This window comes from Gracilinanus agilis, chromosome 1 (assembly GCF_016433145.1).
Source record: "Gracilinanus agilis isolate LMUSP501 chromosome 1, AgileGrace, whole genome shotgun sequence".
Taxonomy (NCBI): Eukaryota; Metazoa; Chordata; class Mammalia; order Didelphimorphia; family Didelphidae; genus Gracilinanus; species Gracilinanus agilis.
Window position 1 is genome coordinate 175,404,171 of NC_058130.1, and position 25,375 is coordinate 175,429,545.

The 25,375-nt window shown below is 38.5% G+C and overlaps 1 protein-coding gene across 1 annotated transcript in view; it reads left to right on the plus strand.

Annotated features, from left to right (window-relative positions):
• Positions 1-25,375, plus strand: part of ABAT (4-aminobutyrate aminotransferase) — a 121,906-nt gene that overhangs the window by 93,588 nt on the left and 2,943 nt on the right. Inside the window, exons 6-15 of the mRNA XM_044659030.1 lie at positions 774-823; positions 8,330-8,410; positions 11,160-11,252; positions 12,712-12,774; positions 13,852-13,915; positions 14,206-14,354; positions 16,704-16,841; positions 18,195-18,362; positions 19,689-19,835; positions 24,114-24,225. Of these exons, the coding sequence (XP_044514965.1) occupies positions 774-823; positions 8,330-8,410; positions 11,160-11,252; positions 12,712-12,774; positions 13,852-13,915; positions 14,206-14,354; positions 16,704-16,841; positions 18,195-18,362; positions 19,689-19,835; positions 24,114-24,225 (1,065 nt within the window). The remainder of the gene's footprint in view (positions 1-773; positions 824-8,329; positions 8,411-11,159; positions 11,253-12,711; positions 12,775-13,851; positions 13,916-14,205; positions 14,355-16,703; positions 16,842-18,194; positions 18,363-19,688; positions 19,836-24,113; positions 24,226-25,375) is intronic.

Genomic DNA, 25,375 nt, shown 5'->3' on the forward strand with positions numbered 1-25,375 from the left:
AAGCTGGCTCATACTCTAAACATATCCAGGCTGTTACGACTTGCTGGAGCTGGCACTCCAGTGGCACAGACTCTGAGAACCTCAGAGTCACTTCTTCACCACAGTGATCATTAAAGAAGAATTTTAGTGGAATAACAGTGCCTGAAAGAGTACTGGATTTGGATTTGAAAAGATCTGGGTCCCAGTCTTGGCTCTTCCACTCACTAGCAAGATACTTTTGGGCAATTTGCTAATTTTCTAATCTGCAAAATGATTATAATCGTAGTCAGGATGAGCAGGTAGGTGGTAAAGAATGGTGGATAAAGTGCAGGACTTAAAGTCAGAAAACTTGAAGTTAAAATCCTTTCTCAGTCCCTTAACTAGCTACATGATACTAGAAAAATCACTTAACCTCTATCAGCCTCTTTCCGTGAGGCAACTAGATGGCACAATAGAAATAGAGCACTGAACCTAGAGTCAAGAAAACCTGAACTCAAATCCAGCCCCAGACATTTATTAGCTGTGCGATACTGGGAAAGTCACTTAACTTCTGTTTGCCTCAATTTCCTCAACTATAAAATGGGGAGTAGGTGGTTAATTAGATGGCCTCAGAGATCCATTCCAACTCTAGCTCTATGATTCTATGATACCATGTTTGTTTTTATGAAAAGACTCACAGTATTCTTTCAGAGGTCCAGAAGTCAAACTAAGGTAGTGTGTGGTCCAAAAGAAGCAGGTTAGGAAAGTTCATGATAGACTTCTGGATTCTAATAACATCCTCTTCTCCCTCTTAGGTTACAGCCACCCTGCTTTGGTAAAGCTTGTCCAGCAGCCCCAAAATGTGGTAAGTCACTTGGCTTATAGGGGAAAAAAAAAAAGATTGTATTTTTCTGGATTAGGCATGACTAGGTAGAGGGATCAGGAGAGCAGGCTGGAACTCTGTTGGGTTTACTGTGTGATGGGATGGGAGAATTTTTCTGCTCAAAAGCTTCTTCTGAGCAAGCAAGGTTTTAAATGTGAATGAATCAGATTGCACATGGATCTATTTCCTAGTCCTCTTCTTTATGAATTAGGAATGCTCGAGTTGGAATTCTTTTGGCAGCTGGGTGGGTGGTTTTTAGACTGTTTTCTTGCCAGTTGCAGCTTAACAAGCTCAGCTCTGTTTTGTTCCTTTAAGAAGGAACCAAAGTCTTCAAGAAGGTTGCTAATGAGGCCTATTTTGGGCAGTGCTGCAATGAGTTTATTTACTTTTGAAGAGCAATTTTTGTTTCTAAACTTTGTACAGATCCCAGATGCTATAGCAGTTGGTGCCAAATGAATGTGTCAACAAACATTTTCAATATACTTCGTGATGTCAACTGCCTGTAGGGATGGCACTATACTGAGCAGGGCTTGACTGCAGGCTTTCTGAGGGAAACAGGTCTGATTTCCCAATCTGAGGCATTCTGAATGCTCTGTTAGGGTATTCACCTTGTCCTTCTCTACTCAGTAGATCGATCTGAGATCCGTTGTGAGAATTGTTGTGAGAATATTATAAGAATATTTATAAAAAGTTGTGAGAATATTTATAGGGAGTGAGAATATTTATAGAGAGTACTTTCTTCACAACAACTCTAATTAGGTACAAGAATTTGATAATAACAATAATAATGGTAATATCAACCAGCTGCTTCATAGAGACCTTGACTTGAAGTTAGTAAGCCCAGAGCTGAAATTCTAACACTTATTAGTTTTGTAATCAGAATGCCAACAGTCATCTCCAAAGTTAACTATAAATTTAGTCTATTTCAGACATCATAAATTTCCCACTTTCCTCTAAGATAGGAACTAAATAGGATTAGCTTATTTGCTTTGGTTCTCTGTCTTTTTTTGGGGCGGGGGGAGCTTAGAAAGGGTGATTGGAAGAGGTTGTTAGTCTATAGGGAACTCCCAGTGAGAAAACCCTTTTACCAAAGTAGTTCAGAAATGGTTCTGCAACTTTAGAGTCTTAGGGAGTTGCCCAGGGAAGAGGTATGAAACTCACAGCTGGCCTAGCAAAACTCCCAATACAAAATTTCCTATTGCAACTAGAGCCAGATTAAGATGAAATTAAGAAATGTTTAACACTAATACAATACAACATAGATAATGTTAATTTGTGGTTTTCTAAATCAGCATGCAGCCATTTCTATTTGAGTTTGAGGATTTTTAGGGTTAAATAACTTGTCCAGGGTCACAAAGCAACATGTATCCTAGGTGGGATTTGCTGATTTTAAATCCAACTATCTAGTCATTTCACCACATTATCTCTCATTTAGTTATACAATACAATTCAATACAATAAAAATGTACACATTGTATGCAGATCATGAGGTTAGGTGCTGGTGAGACACAGGAGAATATGATCTGGTAATGGACATATAAACCCAGCTAAGCACATACCAATGAAATAAGTTATTAAGAATGATGAAGAAAAGACTTTTTACAAAGAAGGTGCCTCAGGAAATTAAACCTAGCCTCTAATCTTGGCAAAAGAAAGAGCTCAGTCTGTGTACTCCTCAGGGAGTGCCTTCCCTGCTAATGGGTTTTTCATTAAAATGGACTGTGGAGATAGGAGAGTTAACTTTTGCTAGTTAAATACAACCTTTTAGGCCTAGAAAAAGTGAGTGTAACAAAACTGAGTAAAAGGGACAGCTAAGCTAATGTGGTTTACTGAGTAAACTAAAAATCACCCAAAGAGATCTTTAATAAGAGATAGAATTTCTTCCCATTGTTCAACCACCCAACTGGGGCGATTTCACTGGCTCAGCTAGCTTAGTTTTGATGCTCTATGGATTGAGACACACCTGCAGAAATATTAGTGATTCTGTCTAGGCCAGTGATGGGCAAACTTTTTAAAGAGGGGGCCAAAGGAAAGGAAATGCTTATCCTTCAGTCTGTTTCTAAGGCAACTCTTTCAAAGTTTCATTGTATCATATCCTACTCATTGTATTCGTCAGACTAGGAATAATGTGGCCAGTAGAACATTTCAGGGGGCCACATCTGGCCCACTGGCCATAATTTGCCCATCACTGGGCTAGGAGATCTTTCCCATTGGAGGAGTGTTGCATATTCCCACGGTGTGACTCTTTAGTGGGGAGAAATATATCTTTATATATGGTTTAGAGGATATTTTTTTCTATCTTTCTGGATCTCAGAGGACCTAGAGTAGAGTGATCACTTGGAAAATTCCTTCATTTTCACAGATGAGTTAACTGAGGCTAAGAGGCTAAATGTTCCCCAAAGTCATGTAGAGAGGAGGGAAGAGAATTTGAATTTTTTTAAATCCTTACCTTCTATCTGAGAAATATTGATTCTAAGGCAGAAGAAGGGTAAGAACTAGGTGAATGGAGTAAAGTGACTTGTGTAGGGTCACATAGCTAGGAAATGTCTGAGGTCAAATTTGAACTCAGGTCCTCCTAACTCCAGGCCTAATTCTGTATTCACTAAGCCACCTAGCTTCCCCAAGAGCTAGGATTATACCAAGGTCTTCCTTTTCCAAATCCAATGCTCATTATACTTTATCAAGATATCCATTCCTGGGTGGTATTGTGGAGATTAACTAGTTATAGGTAATCTAGTTGATGAAATAGTACTTCTCCTGTAGAAGAACTAATTTATAGAAACCCCTTCAAGCCAGGAAACCCCAAAAGTCTTGTCATTTTTCAAAGACTAGAAAAAGGTTTGTGTGGTGACTGAGGAGATACCTTTCATTCACTGTTACCTCCTAGGATTTAAGGCTCTTGCTAGATAGAGGCCATGACCTCTGGATTATAGACTCCTTTTAACTATTACATATTATAATAAGGAGCTCTCTTCATTTTACAAATAAGCAAACTAAAGCCAATGATCTAAACATATACTAGAAATATCACAAAATAATATATTCTTTGAATCAACAATACTATTGCTCAACATATTCCACAATGTAATAATTAAAATGGGTTTGACAAATATAAGAATTTTAAAAAATTATTGTTGTGGTCTCCATTTATAAAAAATAATTAACTTCTTAAGTCAAAATGACTGTCCTTTTATTTACAGCAAGGTAGAGATATTAAAGTGGGAAATACAGGAAAGAGCTAGAAAAAATTGCCTAGCTACAAATACCCTAAGTCCTAATCCTAGTGCCTCCAGTGCAAATGTGCATTGGTGCAAATGAATCTCACCAGAATCCAAGGTCCGAATCAGGAAGCCAAATCTGAAGAGCCAAGAGAGCTGAAAAACTGCCAAGAACCTTCAGTGCACATGAAGCCAAGACTGCCAAGAGTCTTCACCAGATCTCACACTGAAGAGAGTGTCCCACCGAAATACCAACCAAAAGAGTCTTCCCTGAAGAGCCAAGGAAGGAATGCATTCTTCTCCTCTCACCTTTTATAGCCCTTTTTTCCATGTCACTTTCTGTATCTCTCCCACTTTGTGGGAACCAATCCCAGTCTCTCAATTTGCCTAGCACTGGGGTGGGGAAGGAAGGGGCGTTTGCAACTCAGTGCATGTGGCCTTTGGGGGAATGAACTTTTTTTTTCTATTAAGTGACTTGTGAACTCTCTTACTTAGTGACTTACTAAGTATTAAGAAGGGTTACTTTTAGTTCTTGATTGATTAACTCAAAATAGACAAAGGGAATAAAAAAATCCTTTCACAATAAGGAAGTCAAAGACATAGGGAAAGATTTCTTATATACAAAAATAGTTATAGCAAAACCTTGTACCAGTAAAAACAACAATAAACAAACTCTTGAAAGCTTGAGTAGTAAGAGAGGAAACATCATGTGGTAATATTGGAATCAGCCAATCTGAGTTCAGATCTCAGCTATACCATTGAGATGGCCTTGAACAACTCACTTGACCTTACTGGATTTCTCTAAATCAGAAGACTGAACTAGATGATCTCTAAAATCCCTTCTAACTCAAGATCTATGATTCTATAATGTTATAATCCTATATGGACTGTTCAGGCATCCCCTAAGGGTACAAACTGTAAACAGGAAGACCATGGCAGATACTGAGAGTAGACACTGGGTCTAGCTTTGTTCATTTGGCCTTCTGTGTTAGTGAATGACTCATTCTGTATACTTTAAGAGTATCAGAAGAATCCCAGGAACCTATTATTCCTTTCAGGCTCTGCTAGGTAACCTAAAAGTCCTCTATTTCTTGTTGCCTTCCATGTACTCAAAGGAAGATATGTTCATGTCTTTTAAGTAAGAAAACAGAGTCCAAGTTGTGAGCTGGCTGTGCATTTTGCATCTATATTATCAGCCACTCCCCTTCTGTATAATTCCTCCCTGTAGTAAGGAACAAATTTAACTATGAACCCAACTGTAATAATGCATTGGGCTAGACAAACTCCATTTTTTAGGGTCACGCGCTTTGATTACTTAGCACTCTACCATACAAGAGAAATGCTATTTCAAGATTATTGAGAACCCAGGTTCTCTGACTTCAGAGCCAATGCTTTTTTTGCTATATCATGCTGCCTCTATAGTGGGCAAATGATTTCCTTTTAAGGATTGTTTGTAGGCAGATGGAAAGGAGCCAAAAGAACAAGATAAGGGACAAAGGAATACCATATTATCACATGCAAATGGTTTTTTTTTATTCCATGCCAGTGATTAATGGCATTCTGAAAAAGAATGCTTTGATGATAGCTAATTTACATGTCATCGGAACCAAAGAATACCAAGTTTATGTTCATTATGGAAAATGCCCTTCTCTTAGTTCTATCGTGAATCCTTGTTCAGGTCATTTCATTTTGCTTCTAAGTCTAACAAAGGAAGCTTGTAGCCCTTGGGTAACAAGAATTTTTTTTAATGAAGTCCCCAATTGCCCCTAAATGAGGAAATATAAAGTTAGCAGTATGTTCTGTGCTCAAGCAGCAGCTCCAACTAAAAGATGAGCCAAAAGAGAATACTATAAAAGATCCTAGTGCTAAGGAGACTAATGGGAACCCAAAAGACCCCAGGAAGAAAAAAAGGGGAGGGGGGTAGCTGAAGACCTTCCAAGATAAATCTCCCACTGCAAGAGGAATAGCCAGGGAACTCAAACCCCAAGAACCCATGTTCAAAATGGAAAGGACGGGGATCCAGTGAAGCATGAAGCTGTGTAGAGCTGGCCTCAGGACCATTGCGTGAGTGATAACACCATATATTGGAAATGGGTTTCTCTGACAAGAAGGAGCTAAAGTGCTCAAGAGTACCAGAGTATGGGAAGCTCGTCCATAGAACACAAAGTAACAGATAATATAAGCAATAATTTCCTGCCTCACTGCATCATTATCTCTCATCCTCATTCTCTAAGCTTACAGCAGGCTCAGAACTAGGAGAATGAAGGAGGGAAGGTAATGCTAAGGACCTTTGCATCAGAATAGAAAAAAATATGTGTTCATAAACACATATTGTGGCAGCCCGGCTTTGAAATATTTTGATTCCATTTAGTGCTTATGGATGATATGAACATTCAGTAAATAGGCATCCAAAAGTAAATTGTGCCCAGGAGACTGATCTAATGGCAGAATTTATGCTTAAGGAAGGACATCCTTCCTAACAAAAAACATATACCTAAAATTAAAATTTTAAACTATATGTATTTTTTAACATTTATTAATATTTATTTTTTTGAAAAGTTAACATGGTTACATAATTCATGCTCTTACTTTCCCCTTCACCCCCTGACTTCCCCCTCTCTCATCCCTGGCTGATGTGTATTTCCACTGGTTTTAACATGTGTCATTGATCAAGACCTATTTCCAAATTGTTGATAATTGCATTGGTGTGGTAGTTTCGAGTCTACATCCCCAATCATGTCTGCCTCAACCCATGTGTTCAAGCAGTTGTTTTTCTTCTGTTTCCACTCCTGTAATTATATGAAAATATTTATAGCTGCACTTTTTCTGGTGGCAAAAAACTGGAAAATGAGGGTATGCCCTTCAATTGGGGAATGGCTGAACAAACTGTGGTATATGCTGGTGATGGAATACTATTGTGCTCAAAGGAATAATAAACTGGAGGAATTCCATGTGAACTGGAAAGACCTCCAGGAATTGATGCAGAGTGAAAAGAGCAGAGCCAGAAGAACATTGTACACAGAGACCAATACACTGTGGTAAAATAGAATGTAATGGACCTCTGTACAAGCAGCAATGCAATGACCCGGGACAATTCTGAGGGATTTATGGAAAAGAATAAATTATATTTTTCATCCTGCTCTTGAATTGAATTTCAACAGTTCTAAAGTTCCCAATGTGTTTGTGTTGTGATACTGAACAACTCTGAATGATAACTTCTATCTGTACCCATGAAGATGGAATGTTTTTGCCCATACTTGGGAAAAATTATGGGTGTTAGAATTGGGGGAAGGAACTTTCTCCTTTCAGGAAATGATGCTGTATCAGCAAAGCAGGTGGCTGCCTGTGTACTATAATTTGAGGGGCAGCAAGAGCTACTGGGTCCAAAATATCTTCCCCCAAATCTGCCAAGGTGCTGTTAAAAACTCTGCTTTAGGCTTAGACATCATATTTCCAGGGAATCCCTGACCTTTGTTTATCCAGGAGAGGTAACATTAATTCACTAGCACCCATCATCACATTAGCACAGATAATGGGGCCAGGAGACAGGTATGTAATAACTCATATTTATATAGTTTTATAGTATAGGGAACAGGAAAGATTCCCTGTATGACCCACTCAAGGAAGTTTGCCTCTTGCCTTTTCAATTATGTACATCAGAAATATTCCCATTGCCATTGACTAGCAGGACAGCTGACAGCAGCTAGAATCACAGTGGGTTTGCATGTTTGGCATTCCTTATATAATTTGGCCAGGAAAAGAAAGGCACTCCCATGTATCTTAATACACTGTGAAAGCAGGTGTCTTCAATGGGCTGTGTTGGCAAATGGCTTCAAATAGCTTTGGAGCTGATGTTAAAACAGTGGGAAGTCACTTGTTCCAAATCACTTGTTCAGTTTCTAAACATTTGTTGATTACTTCCTGAAGTCAGGATTGGTCCAAGGCAAAATTATGAAGTAGGTGAAGAGATGATCTTCAGATTTTCCCTGGGTCTCCTTTTTCAGAACTCTCTCTCTCCTCCCAGCCTGCCTGACCTCAGACCCCCCAATCTGTTTAGATCCTAAATTATGACCTTTGCTTTTTTTCTCTCCCTCAAAATTCAGGCAACATAGTATCAAAAAGAGACCTAAATTTGGAATCAAAGGAAATGAATCTGAGTCCTGGCTTTCTCACTCACTATGTGACTTTGGACAAGTCATAGTGCGTTGGAACCTTGTTTTCCTTATTATCAAGAGTCAAATTTGAAGAAGTTATTGTTTCTGTTTTTCAGGGCACATTTATCAACAGACCTGCCCTTGGAGTATTTCCTCCAGATAATTTTCCTGAAAAGCTAAAAGAGTCCTTGCTTTCGGTAAGTTGAACATGAACGCTTTGTCAAGTAAAAATATCATTCTTGACCTCTTTTAGATTCCAGCTACTCTCCTGGTGTATAAAGAAATCCCTTGTAGGTGAGGGAAGTCATACATTGAGTTCAAGGTTAACAGCCTACAACTAACGATGGCCTTTGGGCCAATTTTATGTGACACAAGAGACAGTTGCCAGCAGTAAGATACTAACTTAAAACACCTACTGCCCCTTCTTTCTGACATTTGAAAGTCAGTATTCCACATCTCGAGCTTGTCAAAGTCCAGAGATCTCTTTACACAGGCACACCCAAGAAAATAGAAAAAAAGATTCAAAAAGTGTTGGGAAGGATACAACTATTGCTGATCTTCTGGCAGCCTTTTGATAAACTCTGTTGCCTAACAGAAACTCAGGCAAGTTATAGCATAACTAAGAGCATAATACTTTTCTAGTGACACACCACACAAGGGAATATAGACACACAGGTAAAATCTAACCCGGAAAACAGACTTCAGTATTCTTTCCTTTAAGATTTCTTACCTGACTGTCTTGTTCTTTCTCTATAAAGACATTTAGCTCCAAAAAACAAAAAACAACAAAAAAAAAAACAGAAGAAAGGCCAGTTGGGAAATAATCACCTAAAATTCTGGGTCTCCCTGTTTTCACATCCCATCTACAGGCAGCCTTGGAATACAAGAGAGGCTGACTGCTTTCCCATTCTCACAAGTCCGTTGCCTTACCTCTATCTCTCTCTGACTATGTCAACACTCAATGGTTATAAGAGTTGGGCCTAACAACCACTTTTCTACAAATATTAATGCTCAGTTACCAGCACTGCTCTATCAGAAAAGAAAGGGTCAAGAATATATTTGTGGGGATAGGTAAGTGGCTCAGTGGATTGAAAGCCAGGCCTAGTGACAGGAGGTCCTGGGTTCAAATTTGATCTCAGACACTTCCTAAGAGTATGATTCTGGGCAAGACACTTAACCTCCATTATGAAGTCCTGACTGCTTTTCTGCCTTGGAACCAATTCACAGTATTGATTCTAAGAGGGAAGGTAAGAATTTTTTTTTTTGCAATTCAATTTAGTAAACAATTCATTAACACTAACTAGTACTTTCATACACACTCTGGAACTACAAAAACAAAAATGAGAGTGACTAATTTTAAGGAGCTTAAATTCCATGGGGCTATATAACATGTACATAAATAAAGAAGTAAAAGATTATCTAACACCTATAGGAACTGGGAAAGGTTTCACAGAGGAAGTGACTCTTAAGCTGCAGCTTGAAAGAAAATAAGGATTTCAAGCTAAAGACTGAATCCATTTCAGACCTAGAGGACAGCTTGTAAAAGTGTATGCAGACGGGAGATGGAAATAGCTAGCTATCCAGTTTGACTGTATTATAAAGCATACGAAGCTTTAAATGTCAGGCCAATGAATTTATGTTTGTTTTAAAAGCAATAGAAAGCCACTAAAGATTTGTGAACAGGGAAATCACATGATCAAACCTATATCTTAGGAACATTATTTTGCCTGCTGTGTAGGACGACTAGAAGCTGAGATTCCAATAAAGGTGATAAGGACCTAAACTAATGTGGTAGCTACATAATTGAATTGAAGAGATTGACTCATCTGGCATGTTGAGAGATATAATTGCTTTTGCACTTGATTGGGTTTAGGGATGAAGGAATGAGGAGATTCTAGGATGACTCCAAAGTTGTAAATCTGGGTAACTGGAAGGATGGTGCCCTCAGTACAAATAGTGACATTGGGAAATAATTTGGAAAAGATTAACTGCACCTAGATTTTGATGCCAGCCCAAGGAATTTTTTATTTTGTCCGAGAGGCAATACAGAACCACTGAACCTTCTAGAGCTGAAGAGTGAAATTAATGTGTGTTTTAGGAATACAAATTTGGCAGCTATGTGGAGTATGGAATTGAAAAGAGTAATAAATTAGGAGGCCACTGAAATTGACCTAGCAAGATGTGATGAGGGGTCTGAATCAGAATTTTACCTCTCTGAGTGGAGAAAAGATGATATATATGAGAGATGTGGGAGACATAGGACTGATAAATCTTAGCAACTGAGTAGACATTTGGGGGGAGGGATGAATAATTAAGGATAACTCCAGGGTTATAAACTTGAATGACTGGAAAAATGGTGGTGCACTTGACAGAAACAGGGAGTTGGAAGAAAGGTTAGGTTTAGGGAGAAAGACAAAGAATTCTATTTTGGATGTCCAAAACAGATGTTTGAGATGCTTAAGGGAGAATGCTTAAGTGGAGCTGTCCAACAGGCATTTTTGTTACAGTGAGACTAGAGCTCAGGACTTAGAGATGGAGTTATCTACAGAAAGGCAGTAATTGAACGGTTTAGACCTGATTAGATCACCAAAATTGAGAGGGTCAAAAGACAAAAGAAGGTCTAAGAAAAGAATTCTTAGAAAAGAGCTTGCTACAAAGACACAGATCCAGCAAAGGAACTAAGAAAGAACAACCAGATAGGTAAGAGTAGAAGCACAAGAGAGTAGTATCATAAAAGCCAAGGGAAGAGAGTATCCAGGAGGAGAAAAGGGTCAACTATTAGAGAAAGTTACAGAAAGATCCAAAAGGATAAGGACTAAAAAAGATCATCGAATTTAAGATTGCTAGTAACCTTGGATAGTTAACCCCAGAAAACAAAGAATAAAGCTTGATAGACTTAGTATTCATAACTGTGTCTCACAGCTTGGTCTGTCTGCCCTTTTTTAGGTGGCACCAAAAGGCCTCTCCCAGATTGTCACAATGTCCTGTGGATCCTGCTCTAATGAAAATGCCTTCAAAACCATATTCATGTGGTACAGGGTAAGTCTCTCTCACTCTCACAAATGTCTCATATGTTTCCTCATCTTTAAAATGAGAGAGTTGGATTAAGTTCCCTTTCTAGCTCTAAAATTCAATTTACACTATGATCTGAGGAACAAAAATAGAAAACAAGATATATAGATAGATATATAGATATAGATATAGATGATATATTTCCAAAGTAATGGCTAAAATTGAACCAGAAATAAGCTAAAACAGAGGAAAGAAAAACTTCAGAAGGATTAACTGTGGGAGGTTTCCTAAGGATAATTTTAAAGCCTCGATATTTGAATTCATGAGTAAAATGCTAGTCCCCCTCAAAAAAAAAAGCAAAAAGAGGTCTGAATGAGCCATTTCATGAATAAAAAGAAAAGAGAGCAAACAGATTAGGACCACTGGATCCTAGAACTCGAGCTAAAAGGAATCTTAAAGGTCATCTAATCCAGCCTCCCTCATTTTGCAAAAGAAGGGATTGAGACATAAATATGGAAAACAATAAGACTGCTGAGGTGGTTTGGGGCTACCTGGAGAATGTGTGGCAAAGGTAGCTTTGAATTCTAAGACAATAAAACCCACTAAACTATGACTTAGAGGACAAAATCATTGTCTTTTAGTTGGCTAGCTTACATATTAACTAATACGATTTTAAGGAGTCTCCACATTAACCTCACATAAAAGATAAGGAACTTTATTGCCAACTAAACAACCTGTATTAGCCTGAGAAACTTGAAGTGTTAAGACTTTTCCAAAGAGGAGATAAATGAATAGGCCAGGAAATTGTCTTCTAACATTTTCCAGAATGTGAGATTCTGACCCAGATTGTTCTGACCCATTTCTCCTGGGACCATAGTGTTTTTTTATCTTCTTTCATCTCCTTTCTATCCCTTCTTGATTACTCAAGCTGGTTGGAATTTTCCTTTTATGCTACAACTGAGAAAAAATGATGATAAATAAAGGACCATAGTTTTTCTCTCTCCACCTGTCTCTGAAGGGTCATAAAAATGATGATAACAACAAGAATAATAATAACTAACATTTATATAGGACCTAATACATGCTAGGCACTGTGCTAAGCACTTTATAAAATCCCATTTTATCCTTACAACAACTTTGGGAAGTGTAGATGTTATTATTATTCTCATTTTGCAGATAAGGAAATTGAAGGGAAAAATGGTAAATGACTTGCTGAGGGTCATACAACTAGCATGTGTCTAAAGCCAAATTTGATCACAGGTTTTCCTCACACCAAACCCAGCACTCTATCCAATCCACTACCTCACTTCATTACCTCCATAAATGCCCCTTATAGCACAGGACTTTAATTTCCAGCCTCAAACATTGAAGTGCACTGAAAACACTTAGCAAACAATATTGGGCCAGTCCCATGGTGTCCTTTTGTTCTTTCCTGATGAATAAAATCTTTTTGTTTGGGGGTGGGGTTGTTTTTGCTTTGTTTCAGAACAAGGAGAGGGGCCACACTGCTGCCACAAAGGAAGAGCTAGACACATGTATGATTAACCAGGTAAATGGAGTTGCACTTATCCTTTCAACTCTAATCTTGAAAGTATTATTGGCACTCAATGGTAGTCTGACCCCAGTCCATATACATCCATGTACTCTCAAGTCTGAACATAAAGATAATGACTTTCCAAGTCTGGTCCTTTTCCATCTCCCTACACATAATCCATTTACACTAGCCAAAGATTCTTGGCCTCTTGCCTTTGGACATCTACATGGAGATTTCTCTGGGAAGCTTCAGGAATTTATAATTGTTCTAAGAACATAGTCAGAAGCTGATCACCTCTTGACATTAATGACAGGCCTGAAAATTCCTTCACTAATATGGAGAGGCAGAACTAAGAATAGTTGGCTCAGGAAAGTGCCTTTTGCTCTGATTATAGTTCAGTCTGTGCTCTTAAAAACAAAGCAGACCCTCAGGGTCCCAGGTTTCCATCCCAAGTCCCAAGTAATATCTGCAGCTTGAAATAGCTAGAATAGTGTCTGTATCCCAGACCTTTTTAAACTGTGGTATGGGACTTGGAAGCATCACACATAGCTGCTGCATTTCGCCTAGAAATGAGACATGCTATCTCTGGATCCATCCTGCTTCTTGAAGAGCAATTGATGCCTTTCCTAGGGAGAGCACCAAGAAGTGTCTGAAACCCAGTTGCTGAAGGGTCTGACTCTCCTATCAAGATCAGCTCTTCTAAAGGATTTTGATATCTCCCTCCAGTTTTTTTTTTGGCTTGTCTTTCACTTTGAATTGTCCTAGAGGGATAGTCATCTTAACTGCAGTTATGAACCACCCACCCCAGGTTCCCTACATAGTAGCATATTCCTCAATGTGACTGTCACTTGGTGTTTTTGGAGTCTAGGCATAAAACAGCCTACTGAATTTTTGTATGAATGATTTATCTTATTTATCCATCCAACTGACTTGGAAAGCCAGATTAATCTGCAGTTGGTGGTGCAGAGATAAAGGTAGGAAGGCTATTGCTATGTTTCTTAAGTTCTAAGAGACTGATATTTGATGAACTCCAGAGAATAATGTATCCTGGCCCCCATGAGAGTATACTGACTGACTATTTCATGTTTCTAGTATCCAGGTTGTCCGGACTACAGTATCCTCTCTTTCATGGGTGCATTTCATGGGAGAACAATGGGTAAGAATACCACCATTACTTGTTTCCAAGTTGGTATTTCCTGGTTTGGCAAAAAAAATTCCAGAATTTAATGTTCTGAGAAAATTAATCTGCACACAGGACACTGGGAAAGAAACAGAAGTTATCCTAAAGAGGGGTGTTGCTATAAGCCTTCTCCAGGCAGTTGATGATTCTTGGGGTAGTAAAAGAGTTGGGCAAGAACCTTTGATCTCTTTTTCAAATGCTTTTCCTCTCATTCCCCACACAGTAAAATTCTAATTCTTGGGTTTGGGGTTTTTTTTTGGATTTAGGTTGCCTAGCTACCACTCACTCCAAAGCCATTCACAAGCTAGACATCCCTTCCTTTGACTGGCCCATTGCTCCATTTCCCCGGCTAAAGTATCCTCTGGAAGAGTTTGTGAAAGAAAATCAACAAGAAGAGGCCCGCTGTTTGGAAGAGGTAACAATATCCCCAAAGCACATGTACTGGCCTTCTTAACCTTACTCCATTCCTCACTCTTTGCCTTGGAAATATCTGATTGGTAAAGTCAGGGTGAGGAAACATGCAAACAAAGGGTCTGTCTGAGGAACTGAACAGCTGCCATCATTAAAGGAATTGGTCAGAACTGGGCCCTGATTCAGCAAAATGAAATTTGGTTCTTGTTTCTGAAATGCCAGAAAAAGCCAAGATCATAGAGTCAAAAAATCTTATATCTGAGAGACCTAGAAATCATCCAGTTCAATCCCTCAATCTCCCAGATAAGATGTGGAAATGGAGGCTTAACAGAAGTTAGGTGACCTGTCCAACTATCAGAATTCCAGGACATCATATAGAGGCCACTGTGGGCACTACTCTTTTATAACAACCAACCATATTCATCCTCCTGAGTTGAATTATGACATATTTTATGTTTTTCTTTTTAAAGGATTTATTAAGACTTTTTTTTAAATAACAGGCATTTCACACTTAATTCAGCTCCCTTACCACCTCTATCTCCTCTCTATTGTAATAAATAAGATTTCCACAAAGTCATAAAGCACAATGACCGTGTCTCACAGAGCCTCTACACTGGTGACTCCCACCTCTCTACCAAGAAAAGGGTCAGGTGTTGATCATCCTTTTTCCTCCAAGACTAAGATTAGACACTGCAATTCAGTAAAATTCAGGTGCATTTTGGTGTGGGGTTTGTTGTTGTTGTCCTTGTTGCTACATTGTCAGAGTTATTGTGCATGTTGTTCTCCCAGGCTTCTTTTCTTTGCTCTTCCTCAATTCATTCAAATCTTCCTACATTTCTCTAAATGTCTGAAGGCACTCTCAGACCTCCCTCCCAAACTGGACCCTGTTCTTGGAGCATTGGTACTGAGCTGTTGAGAGGAATATATCAGGCTGTAGTGTACTTAGTATAGAGGTTGCCACTTGGTAGCTATTTAATCAATGTTTCTTGTTTGATTGTATATTCTTTTGAAATATCTGGACTCTCTTTAATTTCCTTTACCCTTGTCCATGGGCAAGATACTAGCAGTCATCATAATTCATAAGGAGTAGAACCAGATGAGCTTTTTTTTCCCTGAAGGATGATAAAGATAAAGATCAGCATTGCTTATATACTTCTCTACTTCTCTTTCTTTACTCAATTGGATGTTGGCAATCTTTGAATCTAAAGCACAGTAGTGAACCTTAAGGGTTAAGTTGTTTGATTCTTAAAAAGCTTAAGAGGCACTTAATGGAGTCCTGAAGTATAAAATACTAACACAGATTAATCTGTCACTATCTTACAGCCTCCGTGGAGTCACTGTACCATCTGTGAGCCTGTCTCCTCATCTGTAACTTGCAGTTGGACTAGATGACAATGAAGGGGCCTTCCAGCTCCAAATCCCATTTTAAGACACAGTGATGGGGGGCAGCTGGGTGGCTCAGGATTAAGAACCAGGCCCAAAGATGGGAAGTCTGTAGTGCAGGGGTACAGCCTTTTGCAGCGTTGATTGTACCTCTGCACTACAGGTCCTAGGTTCAAATCTTGCCTCAGACACTTCCTAGCTGTGTGACCCTGGGCAAGTCACTTAGCACCCATTGCCCAACCATTACCACTCTTCTGCCTTGGAACCAGTACATAATATTGAGTCCAAGACAGAAGATAAGGGTTAAAAAAAAAAAGACAGTGACCCAAGGAATATTTTAAAATAAGTACGTTATCTTAAATTATATTACTTTTTACAATGTCAGTTCTATCACTTGGATTATGTGTTTGGGATTTGGGTTTCATTTTTTTTGTTTTTGCTAACATGGTCTTAATTTAAAATATATATATATGTAAAGGAAATTTGTTTAGATCTTAAGCATAAAAATTTAGGCATTTCTCTTTTTCACCAAAGGAAACTATCTTTTAAAGGTGTTTTTAAGTTTATTTTTAGGTAGTAGATACATTTGGAATTAAATCACTTCTCAAATTTCTTAATGGAAATGGTAAATCTTTTGCAGATTAGGATTATGTGGGAATTGGGAGAATAAGCATATCTATTGAAGGGTCTGTACTGGAATTGAATATAGAAAGAACACTGGATTTGAAGTCACAGAATTTTGGCTTAAAACTTGGCTATTTCACTCACTCATGTGGCCTTGGATAAGTCATTTCTTTGGCCCTGCACCTTATTGGTAAAATTTGGGAAATTGAACTAGATGATCCCTAAAATTCCTTACAGTCCCAAATCCTAGGAGTCTACAATCCAGTGCCCAAATATACAAAGATGATAAAAGACTCATATCTACAGGTATCCTTGAGGAAAAATCCAATTTTTTTTTTCTGTTCAGGTAGAGGACTTGATTGTGAAATACAGGAAAAAGAAGAAGACTGTGGCAGGAATTGTTGTGGAGCCCATCCAGTCAGAAGGCGGGGACAACCATGCATCCGATGACTTCTTTAGGAAGCTGAGAGACATTGCTAGGAAGGTCAGTGAAACTTTTAATACTAGTTTAATTTGCATAGTTCTTTAAGGTTTACAAGAAACTTTACAGACATCATTTCATTTGACCCACCCATCTACACTGGGATTATTCCCATGTTAAAGATGGAGAAACTAAGGCCTATGAAGTTAAATGACTAAAAGGAATATTCCTAAAGCAGAATCAGAATCCCTCATTTTTCAGACTACAGAGCTCTTTCTGCTGCAACATGACCCCTCTGCCTGGGCCACTAGGATTTTTCAGGCTGTTATCTCTTGCCAACAGAAAGGTTTAAAAGTGCTTTTCTTTTTGTCTCCTTGGTAGAGGATCATATAAAGTCTAAGCCTTCTTAGGAAGCTAACCTTAGCTCAGGCACAACACAAGGACAAATTCCTCCCAATTATTGGTACTCTCTCCCCTTGGAAAAAAAAATTAAGCTCAGTATAATTTTTTTAACTTGATCTGTGTTTTCATTGATATAGGGCAGAGGTGTCAAACTCAAGGCCAGCAAAACTCCTAAAGAGGCACTAGATTAAAATTTCACTAGGAAATGTTTAACAGAGTAAATAAAAATACAGCACAGACAATGTTGATCTGTGGTTTTCTAAGTCACTATGTGACCCACAGATATCTCTTTCTGTTTGAGTTTGACACCACTGATGTAAGGGACCTCTGGTGAGGTAACTTTCTATACCAATACAGATCATTAATTGCTCTTCAATTTTTAGTCTTTAGTTAGCTGCAGAGAGAATTAGTGGAGAATGTTTAGATTTTCCCCCAACCCCCGAGTCTGCCATTTTCTACCAAGGACTTTACTACCTTCAATTTTAAATGTTTCCAGGATGGCCCTAGCTGCTCTGTTGTTTCTGGAGGTTGGTCTTCTCTCTGTGAATGCTGGGGAATGTGGTATTTTGTTTTTTCCTGATTATGTGGTTTAACACAGTACCTTTGACATCCTAGGCACTCAGTAAATGCTTTTTGAATGAATGTATTGGTGAATGTGTATTATTTTCTCAAGAAAGTCAAGATCAAGGGCTTCAGTCAGATGAAATATTGGTTTGGGGCTTTGGCTCAGCAAATATTGAATATTCTAGTTTTGTTCCAGTTCAGCAGTTTGAAGAAATATATAGGGACAGTACTGGTTCAAGCTAATTCAGTGTTTTTAAAAAGGTGGGTGGGAAGAAGCAACAACTTCAATTGATATTCATTTCAAGAAGTTGTTGACATTTGGATTTGGTTCAAGTGTGATTCATTATGCCTTTTTGGCTCACAGTTTAGTCCAAATTCAAGTTCTGCCCAGCTTTCTTTGCAAAGTGTTGATTCCCCCCTCCTCTGAATACATCTCCTCTCTCCATGCAGCATGGCTGTGCCTTTCTAGTGGATGAAGTACAAACTGGTGGGGGATGTACCGGCAAGTTCTGGGCCCATGAGCACTGGGGATTAGATGATCCAGCTGATGTAATGTCCTTCAGCAAGAAGATGATGACAGGAGGATATTTTCACAAGGAGGAGTTCAGGCCCAATGCTGTAAGTACTTGATTGGCTCTTATTTCCATACCTGGGAGCAAAGGAAGGAAATCTATGGAATGATCTGTTTTAGTATAACCTCATTAAATGCAGAGGAGTGAGAGGATGCTTCAAAGTATGAATCTCCCCTATGGCAGTGATGGTGAACCTTTTAGAGATGGGGTGCTGGGCCACACCCCCACCTCCCCACCAGACTGAGTGCCGTGCACTCCCCCCCACACACACACACACATGCTCCATTACACCACACAAGGGAGGGAGGAAGTGCTCCCATTGGGCTGCTGGATGGAGGGGTGAGAAAAGTGAGGAATGTCCTCAGTGAGTGTAGAGAGGGGGAGGAGAATGGCCCAAGCGCTCTGCTCCCCTCCAGCTCTACTACCTGTGAGCAGCCCAAGGACCTTACCCGCTGTGCACTCCCATTGGCTGCTGGGCAGAGGGGTGGGGGATGTGAAAAAATGTCATCAGGTGCAATGGAGAGGGGGAGGGGAACAGCTCCACCAGAGGCCCTCTGCCTTCCTAGTAATGAACTCTGGGGGTGGGGGTGGGGAGGGAAAGTGACCAAGTGCCGACAGAGAGTGCTCTGCATACCATCTTTGGCACCCGTTCCATAGGTTTGCCACCACTGCCCTAAGGGGTAACATCATATAAGCTGAAAAAAGCTTAGTGAATTGGTTCTCTGTTGTGTATATAGATGTGTGTGTGTTTATATACATATGTATGTAGGTATGCTTACTATAACAACTGAAATTAACTGATGCAAATCGATAACAACAGTAGTTAAGCTTAATATTTAAAGAGATAGAAATGGAATTATATATGTGAAGTCCTAAAATCCCTGATTGTTCAATTTTTTTCTGGTATGAAATCTCTTCCCTTTGAAACACAACTCAGGTGCCTCACAAGGCTTTTCCTGAACACCCATTCCATGCCCTGCCCTCATCTCTAGAGTTTTTTCCCTCTTGAAAATATTATATATTATTTTGTATTTTAAAAAATTCAACCTGTGATTTCACTGGTGTAGGGCAATGGTGTCAAAAAATAGAAATGTAGGGAGCAGCTAGGTAGCTCAGTGGATTGAGAGCCAGGTCTAGAGACGGGAGGTCCTAGGTTCAAATCTGGCCTCAGCCACTTCCCAGCTGTGTGACCCTGGGCAAGTCACTTGACCCCCATTGCCTACCCTTACCACTCTTCCACCTATAAGTCAATACACAGAAGTTAAGGGTTTAAAAAAAATAGAAATGTATCTTTGGGATAACATTGGAAGCTGACACTGCCTTTTGAGGTTTAACTATAGGTATTCCATAAAACTTGTGCCTCTCTTTAAAGCCTTACCGGATTTTCAATACTTGGCTTGGAGATCCTTCCAAGAATCTGCTGATTGCTGAAGTCATCAACGTCATTAAAAGAGAAGACCTCCTCAGTAATGTTACCCATGCAGGGAAAGCACTGTTGACAGGGCTGTTGGATTTACAGGTAACCAACTATCTATGGAAATGCAAAGTTAGAACCCTCAAGAACTAGGTAGAGAATAGCATTTGTGTTGAAACTCTCTCCTTTGACCCTAACTGCTCTCTGATCCTTTCATCCCTGCCTGCCAGATACATCTGGCTCCCAGAGACACCCAGATCAATAGAGTAGACCTAGTCACAATAATGATGGTTACCTCACCAACCCTATAGGCAGTCCTATGCCAAGGACCAAATCAAACTTCCTTAGTCAAAAAACTCCTCTTCAGTTTGGCACACTCAGAAGAATTTTGTATTAGAGTAGAAAATTATCACAGATGTTCTATTTCCAATCCACTGCAGAAATAATAAGTTCTACATTGGAAAGACTGTCTTGCCAGTTGAGCCCTCAAAACACTTGGAGAATGAATACCTTAGCAAATGTGTAGCAATGCTATATCTAAGCATTTCTTGGCCCCATATATTCCCGAGTTTTATTTCCTTTCCTTTTTCCATTTGGAACATTTAGAACCCCATCCTACCTTCATCCCAACTATTTAATGACCTTTAATTTAATCCCCACTCTAAGGGCATTTATATTCACACCAATTTAAGAACTCAAAATAATTCTCAGAACATATTTTAAAGCCCTGTGGAGAGGCAACAGCAACAGCCACACAGCTTCCAGCTATGACCAGAACAGCCATGGGATGAAAGTGTATTTCATTCTTCATGGATTTATAAGGTTGTTTATACAATCTGGGTAAATATTGAACCCACCTGATCTAGAAGCATCTAGTCACACATGACTGGCATTGCATCTGGAGAGCTGCTAAGCTGTTCAGGGCTGTTGGACTGAACTAAGAAAACATCAAACAGCTTTTAGAAGAGGGAAATTGTTGCTGTTATTACATCTAAGCAAATGACTTCAATGAAAGCAAAATGACACCAGGATTTTTCTTTGGCTGCTTTCTTTGGATTTGATTCATGTCCAAACAGAGGCAGAGGAGGGAGTCAGGAAAAATGTCTTTGCAATGGGTTAAATCATTACTCCCTGCTGAGATCCTCTTTAATCTTCTGGCTAGCACAAATAGGAGAAATGACAGAAGTAGTTTATTTTCCCATGTGATTTATGGCCCAGCTCAGAGTTGTTTATGCTGAGTCTCAGACTGCAAGACATGTACCTAACCCAAGTCAAGGAGGATAGGATCAACTCATCTTGTAGCTGCCTCAGAGCCATGAGCTCAGAAGGATCTCTGGGCAGAAATAGGAATTTGGGGCTGTTGGAAGTAGGGTAGAATTATAGTTAAAGTTGGAGGAATAAACAATAAATCCCTGGAGCTAAAGTATGAGAGAAATTATGCAATCCAAGTGTAAGCTTCAGGGCAAGGGCTATTTTGCTGGAAGCATTTTCTTCCCATCTCTTTCATGTACATCCTTGACTTCTCTGCCTAATGGAGCATATCCTTAGCCACTGCAACTTACACATGGTTTGTCCTGAGGAGGAGGAGAGAACTGAACTCTCAATAATTAAGGTCGAATTTTATTCTCAAAGGAAGCCTGATACCAGCTGCCAGCTTAAAATAATAACATGTAACTGTCTTTTTCTTTGATATAGCTTTGTAAAACTGCCAAGTCCTTGTCTTCTCATGCATGGATTAGCCCAGAGTTTGGTATATTGGTGTTGGTTTTCATGCCATTTATGTTTAAGATTAGTACAGGCCCATTAGTGTCAGAACCTGAAAAAAATCAGGTTCCAGGTAAATAGAAATTTCTATAAACAAACATGATAATTCCAGCATTGTTTGATGAGACATCAGATGCTTAGTTGTATGGGATACTCCATTCACTAGGATTTTCCTGGCAGACTAGGAAATGTTTGTTAGTTGTTGGATTGATTTATTCCTCTGGGCAAGGGTTAAAAGAGAAAGAGTCACTTATAAACCCACTGGCTTTATACCAAGATAATGAGACACATAAAAAAAATCGAGTATGTTAGGCTTAGATCAGTATCGTACCCCCTATACCATGATATGATCAAAATAGATATATGATTTAAACATAAAGAATGATAGTATAAGTAAATTAGGGAAACATAAAATAGTTTACCTGTTAGGTCTAGGGAGAAGGGAAGAATTTATGACTGAACAAGAGATAAAGAACATTACAAGATGTAAAATGAATCATTTTGATTGTATTAAATTAAAAAGGTTTTGTACAAACAAAACCAATGCAACCAAGATTATTAGAAGGGAAGCAACAAACTAGGGAAAAATTGTATAACAAATTTCTCTGATAAGGATCTCATTTCTCAAATATATAAAGAACTAAGTCAAAATTTATAAGAATCCAAGTCATTCCCTAATTGATAAATGGGCAAAGGATGTGAATATGAATAGGCAGTTTTCAGATGAAGAAATCAAAGCTATCAATAAACATGAAAAAATGTTCTAAATCTCTCTTGATTAGAGAAATGCAAATTAAAAGAACTCTGAGGTACCACCTCACATCTATCAGATTGGCCAATATTGTCATATGACAGCAAAGGAAAATAATAAATGTTGGAGGGAAAGTGGCAAAATTGGGACCCTCATGCATTGCTGGTGGAATTGTGAATTGATCCAACCATTCTGGCGGGCAATTTGGAATTATGCCCAAAGGGCTATTAAAATAATGCATACCTTTTGATCCAATAATACCACTACTAGGTCTGTATCCCAAAGAGAAAAAAAAAATGGGAAAGGATCTATTTGTACAAAAATATTTATAGCTGCACTTTTTATGGTGACAAAGAATTGGAAACTAAAAGGATGTTCCTCAATTTGGGGAATGGCTGAACGAATTGTGGTATATGATGGTGATGGGATACTATTGTGCTATAAGGAATGATGAACAGGATCATTTCAGAAAGAACTGGAAAGATCTACTGATACAGAGTGAAATAAATAGAACCAGGAGAACATTATACACAGTAATTGAAATATTGTGGGATGATCAAATGTGACAGACTTTACTACTAATAGCAATACAATGATCCAGGATAATTCTGAGGGACTTATGAAAAAGAATGCTATCCACCTCCAGAGAAAGAACTGCTGGAGTAGAAATATAGTTGAAGAATATGATTTATTACTTGTTTATATGGGTATACAATTTGGGATTTTGTTTTATAAGATTATTCACTTACAAAAACGAATAACACGGAAACATGTTTTGCATGATAATACATGTATAACCCAGAAAAAAATAAAAATTGAAAAAAAATTGAAGATGAAGCCAAAGCAGTCTTGAGAAGAAAATGTATATCTCTAAAACAAAAAAGCAAAAGAACAGATCAGTGAATTGGAAATCTGACTAAAAGGGCTAGAAATCCAACAAATTAAAAAACCCTAATTATACACCAAGTTAAGAATCCTGAAAAATCAAGGAAGAGATTGACAAAATTGGGGTGGGAGGACATTTAATTAATAAATAGAATTTAGAACTGTTTTAAAAAATAAAATAGGTAAACCATTAGCTAATTTAATTTAAAAGAAGAGCAGACCAAATTATCAGTATCAAAAATGAAAAAAGGAGAATTCACTACAAATTACAAAGATCATTAGAAACTATTTTGCTCCACTATACTGACATTATACTGAGTTATATGAATATTTACAAAAATATAAAACAGAAGGCAGCTAGGTGGCTCAGTGGATTGAGAGCCAGGCCTAGAGTCAAGAGGTCCTAGGTTCAAATCTGGCCTCAGATGCTTCCTAGCTGTATAACCCTGGACAAGTCACTTGACCCCCATTGCCTACCCTTACCACTCTTCTGCCTTGGAGCCAATACACAGTATTGATACCAAGATGGAAGGTAAGGGTTTTATACATACATACATACATACATACATACATATATACATATATATGTATATGATAACATCCATGGAACTTTTAAAACAAGGGACGCAGGATATACAAAAGGATTGCCTAATACAATTCAAAGTCATAGGATTACCGTCTCAGGGAGCAGGAAAGAGAGGGAAGGATAGAATTTGGAACTCAAAATGTTAAAAATATATAGTTTTTATAAATAATTGGGAAAAATAAAATATTACTGAACTGAAAAAATGTCATATGATTTTGATTGTCTCCTCCCTTCAGATTATTAATGCCATAATAAAGTTTCGTGGAGGAAGAACTTGACAATAACTGCATTTTCTTCTTTGACATGACTTGAGATATCCTTTCATTCCCTTTTCCCCTGTCTCATCCTTCCTGGAAGTTAATATGATTTCCCTTTCCTGTGTCTTCCTATGTTTCAGGCCAGATACCCACATCTCATCAGCAGAGCAAGAGGTCGAGGAACATTCTGCTCCTTTGATGCTCCAGATGAAACAACAAGGAACAAGTTTATTTTAAAAGCCAGAAACAAAGGTAGGTGGCAGTGAACCTGGGGTATTGTCCTGGAGTTTCATTTCTTCCTTGTGCTGAAATACATATCATGCTTTTTCATCTATGCAAGTTATCTGACTGAGTAGCATATTGAGAAACTAGTCGGGAAGAAACTTCTTCAGTTTTGTTACAGTTATTATTATTTAACATGTGTCTAGAAGACCATATTTGACAAGCTCAGAGATTACCTGATTTTTCTTTATTGTTTCTGTCTTCAAAAGACTTGCAGTCAGGAGACCTGAGTGAATGTCATCTCACCTTTATGGGTCACAATTTCCTTATCTTAAAGAATTTGAGCAAGACGATTTCTAATGTCTCTTCCATCTCTAACAAGCAGTGGACACTGGCAGCTAGCTGAATTCAAACAGATTTATTAAGCATTTTTATATAATGAACTATGTAATAGGTACTGGGGATACAAAAAAAACACCCTGCCCTCAAGGAACTCATTGTGTAATAGGAGTAAAAAAACATTCACACATATAACAAAACAATATGTTAGAATGGGATCGATGCAAGGAATGGGGCTTGAGAATAAAAAAAGAATGAGAAATTGGTCAGGATGCTTTCATCACTTCTAGATGGGGATATTAGGAAAGACATCATGGAGCTTTTACCTGAGTTAAGCCTTAAAGGAAGAAGCTTTCATCAGGTAGAGATGTGAAAGAAGCCCATTCCCTGCATAGATGAGAGCTTCTGTAATAAACACATGGAGGAAGGAAAGGGAAGAATAAAAGTATAGAAGATCTAGTAAGTCAATTGCCTGAAATACAGAATGTACCACAGAGAGTAGTGTGAAAATCTGAAGAAATAGGCTGGAGCCAGATTGTGGAGGACACTGAATGCTAGAATAATGAGTCTGAATTTTGTTCTATAGGCAATAAGGAGTCACTGAAGGTCTTTGACCAGAGAGCAACAATATTAGACCTTATATATTAGAAAGGTTTCAGCATCTTGTAAATTGTGAAGGATAGACTGGAGAGGGGAGAGATTGGGGGTAGACTTGTTAGATTCCTTGGTTATCCCAGGAATTTAAATAAAGATCTAAATGAGGATGGTGGCCATGGTAGCCAAAAAGGGACAAGGGCTATTGCGGAAGTAAAATTGACAGGATCTGGCCAACTAAATGGAT